This window comes from Pseudochaenichthys georgianus, chromosome 3 (genome assembly GCF_902827115.2).
Source record: "Pseudochaenichthys georgianus chromosome 3, fPseGeo1.2, whole genome shotgun sequence".
Taxonomy (NCBI): domain Eukaryota; kingdom Metazoa; phylum Chordata; class Actinopteri; order Perciformes; family Channichthyidae; genus Pseudochaenichthys; species Pseudochaenichthys georgianus.
The window spans coordinates 47,692,191-47,708,705 of record NC_047505.1 but is presented as its reverse complement, the minus strand read 5'-3'; the positions used below and the strand labels follow the sequence as shown (position 1 = coordinate 47,708,705).

Genomic DNA, 16,515 nt, shown 5'->3' with positions numbered 1-16,515 from the left:
TTAAAGAGTCTCCTCTCATATGCTGTTCTGGGTAATCCAGTATGAAAGCGGAAACACAGAGATGACAAAGAGAGTTAAAGTAAATCCTAATCTCTACCGTACACTACAAGTCAGTAAAGAGGAATGACTCCAAGGACCTCATAACAACAGAGATGCAAAGCGCATGTCAGCCACCGGAGGGCAGTCATACTGATGGCTCTCTGCTGCAACCTTAAACAACCCACTCTTTACAGCTTCTGTGTGAGTCACGACATTGTGATCTGAATATCTGGAAATGATTAGGAACTTATTTCAGATTCAGCCTGTGATGATTCAGTGGTCTGCCGCATGGTTTTATAATGACATCCCTGGAGTAAGGTAAGGTACAGGGAAAAAGCAATAAAATAGATGGAAATTACAAATGTAATTTATTACAAATAGTGGTTATAACAGTATTTGCATTTAGTTCTCACGATAGGATCTTCACACTAATGTCACATCATAGAAAGCATATAACACAGTGATAACATTCAAATCTATCAGATACTTAACAGAACAAAACCAAAGAAGAGAGAAGGATCAATCAATATAACCAGGTTTGTGGGTTTCCTGAGGCCTTTTCAACCTGAGGTGAGTTTTCACATCTCGCCACCAGAGGTCAATGTAACCCTTTACATAACGTTGGCCTGTCTGCAGCTGGGCGTCTGTGTGTCTCTACTACTGAAGAAGTAGAGACACACTGACAGGTCATTTTAAATGTAAATAAGTACATCATAAATGCAATCAATATAAGTTACTCACCAAACCAACTGCAATAACATAGCCTGTGCCCACATATTAGTTGAATTCAAATCAAGCAATATGTTAAAAAAATGCACGTAGTTTACGGTTACATTATTTGCATCAACCATGATGGAATATCACTTCCAATAATTTCTGCAACATTTAGTTCTCAAAAGGGGCGTGATGTCGAAATATGTAGGCTCACAACAGCAATGAAGTGTCATTTCTGGACAGATACTTTTTAATTCCAAGAGTAGGCTATCTAACTCGTGTTTTTTAAAGACGCCGAGTGATAAGTCACCCACATGAGTAATGGTGAAATAATTCCTGTGTTTGATTGCTCCTATTTCTCAACCTGGAGCGTGCGCAGAAAGCTCTCGGGAGAAAAGTGCATGTGCAAGCAGAACTGAGAAAGTTCATAGAGCCGAGGTGCAGGATGTCCCGTTGAGGAGAAAAAAACCCTGCAGAGCAGCAGAAGCAATACAAGCTGAAGGGGGAAAGAAGTGCAACTCAGAGCGAACGGCATTTCCCAAAGCTTGTTTTTGTGTGAAAATGGGCTCTTCGATGATATTCAGCTGTCGTCGGATTGTTCTCAAAGTGTTTTTGTTTCAGTTCATGGCTTTTTCAATCAACATATGCTGCCCCTTCGCCTATTATCAGGTTTCCAGGAGACGATACTCCCAGAACAGACAAAGAAGTTGCTCTGGTAAGTTTATTGCTTGTTCTTTTTTTCAAAAACGTACTTACTGGGTCAGTCAACTGTAAAGTGCTGGGTATATATATTGCATTTAAGTATTGCAATCATTTCATATGAATACTTTGCCTATTTCAGAAGAGTTTAACCATTTGTTTGTCTTCTTTTCTCCTTAAGCACTATCTGAATAAGTTTTATGGATGCCCACAAGACAGATGTAACCTCATGGTGCTCAAGGACACCCTGAAGAAAATGCAAAAGTTCTTCTCTCTGCAAGAAACTGGAGAGATTGACCCCAAAACTGTGGATATCATGAAAAAGCCCCGCTGCGGCGTCCCAGATGTGGCCAATTACCAATTCTTCCACAGGAAACCCATGTGGCAGAAAAAAGACATTACTTACAGGTCAGAGAATTAACTTTACCTACACCTTTACTGAGCAAGCATTGGATTATCTTGCACTTTAAGAGATACACTGCATCCTGCAAGGGGGGTTTTATAATGGGAGTGGGTCCCAATAAATTCTAACTAACTTAGTAATACTCGTAAAAATGACATCATGGAAGTTTTAAGCAGTATGGCCCATGAAAGGCAATAAGATAACACCTTCGCCGAGGTTTTTTGATATGCATTGCATGTAAAACCACATCAGTACATTATAATATACGGTATAGTGTTTGCCAAAGTTGAAATGAGTTTACCCCACCCAACTACTTCCCGTAAATCCAACCGTAAGTATTGAGAAACTACTTGAAATATGTCTGAGTCACTCAATATCCCTACAGTTTGAACATAATTCCTGAAGCTGCTTTTGATTAGTGATCAAAAGTATAAAAACAAAGCCAGAGTCTGTTTGTTTCTAGAGATGGACCACAGCTTGGCCCCGCCTGACCCCCCGCCCACCCCACCGCCATCCACACAGTAATTGCGCCCTTGCATCTTGTGTCTTGCTTACACCAGCATTCCTACACAGTATGTGTCAGGTCTTTTGTTTTCGTGCTGCTTGAGGGTTACAGTACAACAATGTGGAATGGGTTTATTATTTATATCAGCGGTTGTCTGCTTGTGTGTTTGGAAGAAGGACTGGGAGCTAAAGTCAACAGCAACTTAGAGATCTTAGATGTAGTTGTTCATACTGTACAACAGGGCTTGTGGTTGAAAACGGTTTCATAATCCATTTTCACCAGATGTTTTTACCAGTATTTTCCATGATCAGATGTTGGCAAAATAGATTTAAAGATAATTCTACACGCTTTTCTTAACATGACATATACAAGCCATCATCACTTTCCCGATTACAGACATTCCTTTTCAATGAATCTGACTCTGACTCTGTGAACTTTGTAGAATCCTTGGATACAGCCCCGACCTGGACGAGGGAGTCATTAATGATGCTTTCTTCAGAGCTTTCAAAGTGTGGAGCGACGTCACCCCACTCACATTCGAACGCTTAATGGACGGAGAGGCTGACATCATGATTAATTTTGGCCGCAATGGTATGCCATGTATAAAGATAAAAAAACATTTATAGATATTGCTTTAAACACCATCATCTGCAACTGAAATTTCTTTAAGAATAGGTTTATTTTATAGTGAAATGTTTCCATGTGACTTTAAAAAAACCTTCATCTTAGTAACTGTTTTGATCACTTTTGTTGGGATACGGGGAACATCAGTCCATGCCTGCCTACATACTAAGTTGTCTTTATGTGGCACGGTATTACAGGTTCAAACTCAATGATCTGAGCACAACAAAAACACATTTTGGTTACATGTCTTTATTAAGATCCCCATCAGCACTAGCATGAGCATTGGCTATTCTTCCTGGGTCCTCACACACACATACAACATACATAAACATACAACAAAATTAAAACAAACGGCTCATAATTTCATGCAATTTACAGCGCTGTATGAAATGAAAACTAAAATGGTCATCCAATTATCGCCATCCTAAGGCCAAACAAAAGTAAATACAAATAAGTGTACATAATAATATATGCATTGCATACATAGCCACAGGCACAGTTCACATTGACTTTATAATGATATGGACGGGTAAAGAGTTCCAGCTGACCTTCAACATGAAGTTGCTTTCCACTTCCAAGAAGATACACAGTTGAACCAAAGTTCACTGGCGTATGCTGAAGGAGCAATAACATACATGTTATTACAGTGACTACACCTCCAACCTATATTTTAGTAACACCTCTTCACTCAAGTCATTTCAGTTGTTCCAACCAAAACACACATTTCACATTTACACAGTGTCATAATATCAATCTGGCAGCCGGAGGGGACAGTGGCAAGAAGGAATCTGACAATTATAGTGAAACACCAAACAAGAAATAACCACTTCAGGAGATGTGAAACTGTTGTTTTTTGGTAAGAAAAGTAACAAGGAATATTTTATTGATTTAATGCACACACACACAAATGTTGCATGGTGTAAGAAATATACTCCCCAAATGTTATTTTAGTATTTCCTCTTCAAAATAGTTTCTCTTGACACGTATATCCTTGCTAATTTCTACAAAGCGGTTCCATCTGATATGTGTCTAACGTGTTAATATGGACTAATGTTAACCCACAGAGCATGGAGACGGTTACCCTTTCGACGGCAAAGACGGCCTCTTGGCTCATGCCTTTGCTCCGGGACCAGGAATTGGCGGAGACTCTCACTTTGATGATGATGAGCAGTGGTCGCTGGGAGATGGCCAAGGTAATGGGGAAAGAAAAGCTTATTGTATAACCTCCTATCATTTGTATCGATTTGTGTACATATTGCTAAGTAAGTGTTTTTTTCAAATCCGTATTCAATCTTTTTGTTGGACACAAAGTATAGGTTGAGCTTACCGGGCATACCTACGCAAAAAATGACTCTGATAATACATTTGACTTTCAAATACTTTGTTTAATGTTCTTAACTTTGCCTGAACTTTCTGGCACTAGATATGACAAACCTCAGTCCTCAGCCATCTGGAAGCTGAATAGAAAAATAAATCCCCTTTGCAGGCATTTGTTTTTGCACATATTGACCCAGATAGTTTCATGCACTTCCCATTATCCAGAATCCTATCAGCTGAATTAATCATTTCTGCAGAAGTAATCTATAAACCTATTTTCCCATTCTCATGGCACAGAGACATTTCCTATTTTATCAGTGCTTTGGGAAGTTTTATCCAATTTACTACAATACATGTAGACCATATCATTGCTTTTGTATTGTGTAAGGGAGTTAAAATAAAATATGTCAATATGATCCTTAATCTTTTCAACAGTGGTGAAGGTGAAGTTCGGCAATGCTGATGGGGAGTTCTGTAAATTCCCCTTCATGTTCATGGGCACTGAATACAAAAGCTGCACAGCTCAGGGTCGAGACGACGGCTTCCTGTGGTGCTCCACCACTTACAACTTTGAAGAAGATGGCAAATATGGCTTCTGCCCTCATGAATGTAAGTATTTCCTGTCTTCTTGTTTCCTTCTAACACATTTGCTGTAGTGTTTATTTTGTGGCCCCACTTGACCTCAGTGGTTGCATCCCCTACGTGCATCCAGGCTGAAATTGAAGCAGTGTCTTTTATACTGTCGAAGCAAAACTTCAAACCAGTTTTATTCAAAGCTTTTCTGCTGATTATGGACAGAAAGAAAGTAGGTTGAGCAGTATGCCAGGAAAGAGTTGTTTTTCGCTTGGAATGGATTATGGAATATCTCTTTTCCAAGTCGCTGCCCCACTTTACAACACTGGGCTTTGTTAAACATTTTGTTTATCTGTGTTGTATTGCTGTCCATGGTACTAACATGATTACATGCCCATTACAACGCCAAAGTACACATGTACCGAGTTGAGAACACGAGTGAGGCCTGTTTGTACTGGAGCCGTCTGTTTTGTTTCGCTTTTTTTCTTTTATGTAAAAAAGTCCCATTCCATCTTTTTTTATATAACCTTCCCCTTTTCTTTGAACACATTGTCTTGCATCATCCCCCAGGGGTTAAAGGGTCTGATTTATTGTAGGGACCATGTAGGAATTGGAGCAAATGCTTTGTAAGCATTGAACACATTTAATACATTTTTATTATTTTTCTCGATAACACCTTTTGTCTTTGTTTGTTTCACAGTACTATTCACCATTGCTGGAAACGCAGAGGGGCGCTGCATGTAAATTCCCCTTCATCTTTCAGGGAGAAAAGTATGATTCATGCACGACTGAAGGCAGGGATGATGGTTACCGCTGGTGTGCCACCACTGACAACTTTGATGTGGACACGTCCTTCGGGTTCTGCCCTGAGACTGGTGAGTGGTGTCTTCTACTGCCTGGAACTATGGTCCCTACCCGAATAAGCAGAGAACCTTTAAATGAGTACTTTTGTATAGCCTGCATTGTCTTTTTCTTATTTTCTGGAAGCCATCCAAGGGAAGTTAATCGGAGGAATTCATCTCAATTTCAATATAAAATGTTACCTTTTGAAAAGCTAACTTAGTCTATTTTGGGGAAAACAGACCTACACATACAAAAGCAACTCTTGTCACTTGTTAACAACTTTTGCTTGTTGTTTGCTAGCTAGCCGTTAGCATTATTGTGTAGCTTGAATCAGCATGCTAATTGAGGGGTTTTAGGGAATATATTTTCATTCAAATGTAATGGTAAAACATTTATTTGTTGTTCACTTTAAACCACAAGTCTGCAAAAAAGCCCACATTTTCGTCTGTAATCTTTATGTTACCTTTCCCCAACTTGCTAGCTTGCTGGCATGTTTTACATTTTAGCCTATGTATTAAACAAATTATTGTTTTTTTGGGCTAATTAATGGATTATGGACACTTATTGTTTGGATAAATACCATGTAATTTCTCTACAAACATACAATACAACCTTAAAAAATTGTCTAAAACCCTATATTTCCATATTATACTGTTAATTCCCTTGGGAAGTTTCCACTTTGAACATTCCCGGAATGTCACAACAGAAGTCCTGTTTAAGGGTCATGTGCTCGCTGTATACAGTGTGTTTTACTGTCTTTGGTGTGCAGTATATGGTGCCCTGCCGTGTGTTGGTTTACAAGAATGCTTAAGCTGGGGTTTTCGGTCTTGCTCGCGGTCTGCTGAGTGGCTGTGAAAGTATTTTAATGTGCAGTGGCAGGGCTTATTTTCCATTCTGTCAGAGGGACTGGCTTTAGTTTTGAGGTAGTGAAGTAGGATGGGGGGATAGACGGAGAGACATACGACCACTGGAGCTTTCATCGGGTACTAATTGGTTAGGAAAGTAGCTTTGTTGTAAAGCTGCGTGCGCTACCTTGTGCTGAATAAGAAATTATTATTAAAAAAAACTGCACTCAACCAGTCTTGCCAGATTGAAACGATCTCTCTTTGAAAGAAAATCAATTTGGGCGGGTGCTTGTTGGTTTTGGACCCAGTTGATTAGATATTGATGTGTGTGTGCCAGTGGCTTTCATGATGCTGTTTTCAATACCATCTGTGCTTTTTCACAATACAAACTGTTTTGAGGATATATTCTGGCATATCAATTGACTCAGTTTACTACACGTTTCACTTCTTCAGTTCACTTTTGTTTCTCCCCCTAGCCATGTCCACCGTTGGAGGAAATGCAGAGGGAAGCCCCTGCATCTTCCACTTCACTTTCTTGGGTGACCCTATGAGGCGTGTACTTCAATCTGGGCGCAGTGATGGCAAGATGTGGTGCTCCTCCACCAAGAGCTACGATGAAGACAGCAAATGGGGTTTCTGTCCTGACCAAGGTAGGAAAAGTCATTGGGACAGTTCGTAGGGGTCAGCTCTATTGTGTCAGTCTGAATAGTTTTGATTCAATTAAAAACTTAAGTTTTTTGGCACTCTCAAGAAACATAAGGCTACCTTTTTTTTTTACGCTACTACGGACAGTTTTTGCACTAATTCTCAAAATCTCAAAGATATTGAAGTGAGTGTTATTTTGTATATATTGATTGTTGTGCTTTTATGTAGGTCTTAATGTGTGCATATGTATACATGTGTCTTTGATTGTGTATATATAGGTATATACATATTTGCATACATATTTTTATATATATTTGTATTTTTGTATTCAGGTTTGTGGGAAACGGTATTTCGATCTCTCTGTCTGTACACTCAAACTGAAAGATTGACAATAAAGTTGACTTTGATGTGTCCCAACATCATGCCCCGGCCAGAACGTATTTAAACACAGAAACAACCTCTTCATATGATCTAATGACCAACTCCCACTGTACAGTATCATTGCTTTGTGAACAGGACAGTCAACATTGTCTCTTTGTGCTGCTTGTTCCCAGGCTACAGTTTGTTCCTGGTGGCCGCTCATGAGTTTGGTCATGCCCTTGGCTTGGAGCACTCTCAGGACCCCGGAGCATTGATGGCCCCCGTCTACACTTACACTAAAGACTTCAGACTTTCTAATGATGACATCAACGGCATCCAGGAGCTTTACGGTGAGATGAAATGTTATCTGTGGCTAGTTTCCTGCACAGGGATCAAGCCTAACCCTAGAACAAAACAATACAAGTACCGGTATAATAATAATAATAAAAAAATTATATTTCTATAGCGCTTTTCTAGAACCCAAAGACGCTTTACATTATGAGGGAGGGTAGACAAACAAGGACAGGCAAAAACAAACAAAAACAACAAAACAGAAAAAGCAGTCAGGAGGAAGTTGATTGAAAGGCGGGGCTTATGGATATACAGAGTTGAAGAGGTGGGTTTTGAGGCGGGACTGGACTCACGGAGGTCTTGGGGTATGTTTTCTTTCTTGTAAGAAGCAAGGAAAGGCTTATGTACAGTGAGTGTGTAATCACCCCTTGATGAAAGATGAATTGCTGTAATTTGTAAACTCTCTTATAAACAGGTGCGTCGACAGACAAGCCTTTGTCTCCCACCCAGGGTCCAGTCACTCCAATGGACATCTGTAAAGAGCCAGTTGTCTTTGATGCTGTAGCACAAATCAGAGGAGAGACCTTCTTCTTCAAGGACAGGTAATCCAATGAAACAAAAGGTCACAGTATTGATTGCCCTAAATGAGATGTCAGCAACTGAGCATATGCTACATTAAGACCACATGTGGTAGAGCACTGACAATGAATCCATAACACAATCAAAGTTCTTACCCATCTTGTTTGATTATGCTAGCTATCTTTTATTTGCTCTCTGGGTCATGAAGACATGATGAAGTCCATGGTTTACTCTCTTGAATCTTGCAAGCACTGCCAACGGCTGGTTACATTTCCTGTCCTTGATCCATTGGAAGATAGACAAACGAAACCCAACAGTCTACTTCTGGCTTTATGATTTCGCAAGTGAAATAAGGCAGCCTTCACAAGTCAGATTTGATCAACATTTGCCCACATACAATGAGCAGTTTGACATGAGGTTTCTTGTTGATCATAGTTTACCGTATTGCAAATGTGTGCCACTTAAAGATTGGGAATTAGATGCTTGTTTCATGATATGACAATTAGTAGGAGGGACAAACAAACTGCCTCTCGATGGCAGTGCCAACCAAAATAGTCATCATTCATAAACACAGTCTACAGGCAGTGCTCTCCAATGGCGCCAGGGAATGTAAAGTGTTGTAAGCTCACTGTGTGTACTTGCTGACCGTGCATAGAAGAGAAGTGATATGAATTCGTCAACAGTCTTTGCGAGTCAGTGGATGTTCACGTAGTCAAGTAAACATTTACATCACAACAGCTGAATTTAGCTACTTATAAAGGCTCCTAAAAGTTACTTAAAACCAAAAAGTGGTTGAAAAGGAACTTATAGAAAACTCAAACAGTGACCTTGTCAGTTATGATGTGTTAATGCTTCCAGCTGTGCTATAACATGGACTCCTAGGGTTGTTCAGGATTAACAGAGCTGTATATCTGTCATGGCCATAAGTGTGTCCAAAGCAAACAGGCCAGCATACCTCCGTACCAAAGAGTGTAGTCATTCAGTTGACTGGGTTTTCCTCTCTGAGAACCTTGGGTTAGAAAGAGCCACACTCCTGCTCACAAGTCCTGCTTCAATGCAGATTGACTTTTCACCTCCTGTGGCGCTCTGACACACACATGGACAGTGCTCGTCAGAGGAAGCACAGACAAACTTCGGCATGGCCGTTTCTGATCATTATTGGATGCACATGGATGCCAACATGCATGAGGTGCTTTTGAAGCTATGATATTTCTTATAGTCCGTATATTTTATTTGAGTCAAGACACTTCACCACTACAGATGTACTTCTATCATAATCCAGAGCAATCATTTGCAGCATGTGAGGAAAGGCAAATTCACCTGCCATGTACATTAGGTGGAATTTGTCAAGAATTAGAAGAAGAATATGGAGGGATGAAACCCTCTTTAATGGTCACACATGCAGAGCACACAGCACACACAGTGACATGTGTTCTCTGCTTTTAACCCATAGTGCCAGGAGTCTGGTACTAGGAGCAGTGGGCAGCTATTGTACAGCGCCCGGGGAGCAATGGGAGTGAGGGGGGAAGGGGGATGTCCGGTGCCTTGCTCAAGGGCACCACGGCAGGGCAGGAGGTGAACTGGGACCTCTCCAAGTAGAAGTCCACACTCCATATTTAGGTCTGTTCGGGGACTTGAACCGGCGACCCTACGGCTCAGAGTGCTGAGCCACTGCCAGACTGATTACTAAGTTGTCATGCAGGGCTTTACTCTAACTTTTGTTGATTTATTTAGGACATAAAGCTTATTTTCAGGTTCATATTTGTATTTTGTGCCTCTCCTGTGACATGTTTACATGCTTTATTGTTCTAAAGGTCTTTATTTTTCTCATACTGCCTGTGCTGCAGCATCTCTTTTCACCCTCTGTCTGAAACCAGAGCCCAGTCTGCTCTGATTGATCAACAGCTTAGAGATGTCCCGCCCCTTAGCCTATCACGTACAATGTGTTGGAGCGCTAGCCAATACAAGCTCGAGTGTCACATAGTGATGTCACAATGTTAAGGAAGTAAACAAATGATTCCAATGGAGGCGTTTCAGGTGTGGGGGGGGGGGGGTGTTTCAGGAGGGATTTGAGCCTTTGCGGACCATTTACATGCACATAAACCTACAGTATGTAACACAGTACGTGAAAGGTCAAACGCCTAAAAGCATAGTAATGCCCCTTTAACAGTTGCTTTACCCCAAAATGATTTGTGTTGTGCAAAATCAGCATCTGACTGTTCCACCCTTATTTAACCATACACGGCTGTGTGATATGTTCAAGCAATTCTTGAGTTGATATTTGAATATCAAGTAATATGTAGGAGGCAATATCAGGTTTTTGAACTGTACAGTTCTAACACTAGATACATTTTATAGCTGTAGAAACAAAAAGTTTCCCTCTGTGCCCCAGGGCCAATGCTCACTTGACTCTCTAAAAATGAAGTATTTTCTTTCTGGATCAGCATATTTATAATGTACAGTAGGACACATCTCGACATGACTGAATGGTAATATGTATGGCACTCCCTGAGCTCAGCATAAAACTGTGCCGGCCTGTCTGGAGGCTTAAGGAGAAAGCAATTATTATAAAGACGCATAGAAACAGTGTGGCCAGCCGACTGACTAGGTCTGTTGCAAGGAAGCAGCTATTTGCTTAGAAACTAGCGTGTTGCCACCAGAAGCTATTTACTGTTTGTCCATTCTTTTCTTTAAGTTGTAACCCTTCAGATTTCAGTCCTGGTTAATTTGGTGACACCACTGCGGTCAAATAGTTTTGATAAAGAAGTCAATCCAAAATAATGACAATCGCTAATCAGATTTGATCAAATTTGACATTGCAAGTCGTTTTCCACACAACAGCAGATCACAGTACTGCAGAGCTGCTTCACATGCTGAGGAGTGAGCAGCATGCAGCGGTTCATTTAACAGCTCACTGTGGCTGCTTCTTCTTTTTCCATGTCTCCCTTTCAAACAGGAACAATCATCCCCAGAAAAAGACTGTGACCATTGCATTTTTAACAATGATTTAAAATCACGCTCAGCACTAACCATTGTGAGCAACACATTGGGTTTCCAGTGGCTGCTTCACAGTAGAAATACTCATGTTTGAACGCTCTTAACGTAAAGCAATGGCAATAGGACTATGTTTGCATTAGCAGTAGCTAAAACAGCTCGCAGTATATACCAAGTGAACATTGAGGATGTCATCAATAATATAGTAGCCAATACTAATGACACCATATGCTCGTGAATGTAGACATATTGAAGGGTTATGGTAAAAGAAATGCTGTCAATAAATAGTATAATGTTTTTTTTTATTTCAGGACAATCTTAAGAATTGTAACTTTAAAGCAGGCGAGTTCATAGCGTACAGAGAACAATCCTCTTAACTGCCAGTTGGCTTTTCCACTGAATCTGTTGCCCAACAGCAGCTAGCACGTTTTAGAGTTACATTACCTAAACTTTCCAGAAGTCAAACTTGTGCGCGATACGAAACCTGTTAAAGTCGTGGCTGATGACATTCCTGTAAGAGTAACAATATGGTTCTATCGTAATGCAAGTCATCAACAAGTATGACATTGCTTTGATTACAACACATGCAGGATAAATGGATGACTTGGATTTCGAAGTCTCAGCAATGGTTTGGAAAACTGATGTGCGGTACTTTAACTTCAACTTGGCTATATCCTGTGAGTGTATCCTTTTAACCGTCCATCAGGCAGGATGTTTGTTTATTTTTTTTTATTTAAAATGTAATAAAGAAAGGAAGAAGAGACAGAAAAGCCCTCTGGATATTGTTGATACACCGATCCACAAGAACACTGTTAAAATAATGCAATTTGAAGATGGTTTGTTCAGATTGAAATATGTTGCCTCTTTCCTTTTGACAAATGTTTACAAAACTTTGTGTCTGTTGTGTCTCATCTCCAATTCTGACCACAATTCTTTGGGAATTGGCTGATATTTTTCTTAAAAATAGGTCAGTGGAAAAGGCTTTGGGAATCTGCCGTTGTTGTGCAGCTGTGTATTGGAAATCTAGGCAAGATAGGTCTTGTTCCGCTGGCGTCTGCAGCCTCAGTCCTAACGAGAACCAGATGCTCATGAATCAGACCATTGTGGCTGCACTTGCACTAAAAACTCCTCACATACACACATACACACACTCCCCCCCACCTCCTCCTCATCATCCCCCTCTGCCCTTCTTCCACTCTCACTCGTACAGCCGCTCACCCACTCATTCTCTTTCTGCCAGGTTCCTGTTCAGGTCAGTAAACTTCAGAAGCAAACCCACCGGCCCGATGCTCGTGGCCACCTACTGGCCGGACCTGCCTATCAAGATAGACGCTGCATATGAAAACCCAGTGGAGGAAAACACAGTGTTCTTCGCAGGTATGCTGGAGAAATCAAGAAAGTTTCAAGGAGTTCAAGTTTCAAGGCTTTTCTTGTCATGTGTGCATAGCTACAGTGTAGTTATGACAATGAAGATCTTAGGTCACAGGCTCCTCCAACAGTGCAACACAATAAAACAGATAAAATAGTACAAGTAAATAAAATATAATATAATAGAAACAGAATATGATAGAAGCTGTGCTGAATAACTGTGGATAGTCAGCTGACTTAGACCTCTCTTAATATGCTTCATATCCTCGTCCAGATATAAAGAGTTTCTTCACTTTTTTACCATTTTGATTTCGCTTTGCAGTATTGTTCCTACAAACTGAAACTTTAGGAGAAGCAGGAATTTTGCCTGAGCACTCTTCAGTGCGGTGTGCAGTCCTGAAACACTTAAGATATTTGACCATAGTTATTAGTGGTTTATGAAACCTTCCTGAATACTGATGAACATTACAATGCATCAGCTTTGAGGAGATCAACAGCAGGGCTGGTTTGTCTGTAGAAGACGCATAACACCCTCCATGGCTAAATGAAGATCTCATGCTAAGATATAATACATTTGGTTCATATATTTGCAGCAATATGGGATGCTACCGTGCTCACACAGTTCTGTTTTAACATACTTACCTTGGATTAATAAAACACATGTCTTCAGTGTTATTGTATCCCTGGTTCTGCTTTTCACTTACTCACTCTTCGCTCACAGGTAATGAGGTGTGGGTCTACAAAGCAGACGCGCTGCAGTCAGGCTATCCCAAGAGGCTCTCCAGCTTCGGACTTCCCACTGACCTGGAGAAGATTGACTCTGTCTTCAACTTCAGGAAGAACAGGAAGACTTACTTGTTTGCTGGGGACCAATTCTGGAGGTGAGGAGGGGCAAAGATTATCTAAAAATGTGTTCGTTGTCAGACACACCCTACAGTAGCTTGAGCTGTTGTGGTTATAATCTCTAGCTGCAAAACTTACGTCTGGATGTAGTTAGCAATGTGTGTGACCTGCTCTGTAAACAGCTCTGTGTGTGGTGTGTGTGTGTGTGTGTAATTTCACTAATTTGAAGGATTATTGTGTAAATCCACTCTCATTTTGGGTACAGATACAATGAAGATACAAAGACAATGGACGCTGGCTTCCCAAAACTTATTGCTGATTCTTGGAATGGTCTCCCAGATGACATCGACTCTTCCTTCAGTCTTAATGGCATTGGTAAAAAAAATATGTATTATCCCAACATTTGTGAATCTCCAGGCTTGGTATGAATGAATGAAGGGACATTTGACTAGAAGCTAGCAGCATGTGTTATGAATCCATGACCAAAACCGTAACTGAGGTTTTTGAAGCATGGTCGTTTACATACTTAAAGGTGGGGTAGGTAAGTTTGAGAAACCGGCTCGAGATCGCTAGAATTTGAAAATACACAACCGGAGAAAATCTGCCACTTCCTTATAGAGCCCCTCCTCCAACACACACGAACGCGCACATGACCAATGAGGGCACGAGATAAGTTTATGCCCCGATGGAAGGCTGACAGGCAGGTAGGCCAACCAATCGGATTGGTTGTACTTTTTACAGTATTACGGCTTCTACAGATGACATTTTTTATGGATTTTTTGTCAAAGCACTTCAGATATTCATTGCTATCGGGATGTTAAGAGCATTCCATGGAATATAACAAAAAGTGTATCTCGAGCCGGTTTCTGAAACTTACCTACCCCACCTTTAATATTACTGGAAACCATTTTCTTATGTTCACCATATATACATTTAAATGTCTAACTGTATCTTCCGAGCAGCACTGGTTTCAAGCCCAGTCTGACCATATCACTAGCTTGGCTAAAAATGAACCATATCGTTTCAAAGTTCAAGGTTCAAGGTTCTTTATTGTCAAACTCACATAGCTACAGAGTAATGATGTCGTTGAAAATCTTAGGTCACAGGCTTCTCCAACAATGCAACACAATAATACAGAGAAGCAGACAATATTAAAATATACTATATTACAAGTAATACAATAGTAATAGGGCAATACGAGTCTATATACAAGTTATTGGAATGATATATTAGATAGTTTCGTGACAATCTGAACACCACACTGCTCATCATTTATACATTACATATGTTGTACAGTAAAGTACACATCCCTCTCAGAAAGACTGAGACACAAGGTAGCAAATGGAATTCTCGGCCTGAAACTCTGTTTGAGTTTTGAAGAAGACCGAAGGGGAACGATTAGTTGTGGTGCTTTGATTAAAGCTGGTGCTCCGGGTGCTAATCTACACTTTTCAGACTAGCATTCCTTGTGGTTAGATTGCAGGGAAATCCAGTGAGCTCTATCAACATTCTGGCAATATGCCTCTGTCAATACAAACCCCTTATATACCACAACTCAGCAATTATGTTATTCTAGCCAGAAAAGAACAGTTTCAGGGAGCTGACAAAGTAAAACAGGACAAAAGGGAGCAGTTCTGAAGTTAGGGAGTCATCTTTGGCCTGATAGAAACAGTGTGGGGGAGGAGCAGATTTTTGTATATCTTTCATGCATTAATGAGCTGTAAGTAAACACATTATCATGGTTCGCTTTAGGGCATTGCAACTTGCATGCAAGACATGTATGGTGGTCAATTCTTGTCATGACATCACTATTAAACTTCCCTTTAGGAGTCAGCCATGAATCCTTGAGGTTAGAGGTGATATGCAGATGTTTAACTATGGCAGAAAACCAAGGGTTTTTCCGTAACTGCTAGCCCAACTTACACAAATGAATGTAAGCATCAGGTAGCCCCTTCCCCACATAGTGAACAAACATATTACTATAAAGCAAGTCTGTGCCGCTCTACAGAGGTGCCTCTGTATGCCTCCCATTAGCAGGATTCTGAGAGAGGCGTAACATTGGCTTTAACACAGTGTAAGGCTTTAAACCTTGATTACATGTAATTAGACTGTTGGTTTATATGGTTATGCTAAAGCTTGATTATGTTGCTGTTATACATGGTTAGCTTGACCTTGTTTTACACAGGCGTTTTTTAAACAACGTTGTGCTTGTTTCAAACGATTACAGCTACTTCTTCAAAGGCAACCACTATTTCAAACTGGAAGACAGCAGCTTGAAGATCGTCAAGTTGGGGGAAATCACAAAGGACTGGCTCGGCTGTTGAGCATTTTCCAAAGAGTCTCACAACTAGCTAAATCATGTAATGACATCTGGCCTCATAAGGACATTGCCATAATAACGCACACAACTTGAGGTGGCCGCAGTGCACACGTTTTTATTCTGGCAACTCTGCACGCTTCTGTGGGAGACATGCCCCTTCCAGCCTGTATAACCAGCCTCCTGCTTTGTAGACAGGCACCTCGGGACCTTCTGCACAGGCAACATATGCAACTGGATATAATACTGTTTGATGTTGACATTTTGTTTTATATGCTGATGCAGATGTATTACAATATGTACTCCCCATTTGATTGTTTTATAGCTTTTGTATTTGTTTTTTAAAAACTCCGACATCAGGTATGTCAACACTGCCTTGAACGCAGTGCTATACTGTGCTGTGAGATATTGCCGTTGTTATGCAAATGTAATTCTGGAACGCTGTTTGACCCCATATGAGGAATTGATGTTGGCTTTGAATCACTTTTACTATGTCCAATTTACTAAGTGCAGTTTTATAAATGTATGACTTTTATTTGATTTCTCATTGTGTGTT

At 40.5% G+C, this 16,515-nt stretch overlaps 1 protein-coding gene across 1 annotated transcript; it reads left to right on the top strand.

The window, feature by feature from the left end:
* The first annotated feature begins 1,131 nt into the window (after positions 1–1,131).
* On the top strand, positions 1,132–16,496 carry mmp2 (matrix metallopeptidase 2). The gene is given in 14 exon segments (XM_034077148.2): positions 1,132–1,468; positions 1,634–1,860; positions 2,803–2,951; positions 4,049–4,177; positions 4,737–4,910; positions 5,575–5,609; positions 5,611–5,749; positions 7,039–7,212; positions 7,762–7,917; positions 8,334–8,460; positions 12,672–12,808; positions 13,521–13,680; positions 13,908–14,017; positions 15,863–16,496. Coding segments are annotated over 13 exon segments (1,773 nt in total). The 5' UTR covers positions 1,132–1,468; positions 1,634–1,681; the 3' UTR covers positions 15,967–16,496.
* Positions 16,497–16,515: the final 19 nt, after the last annotated feature.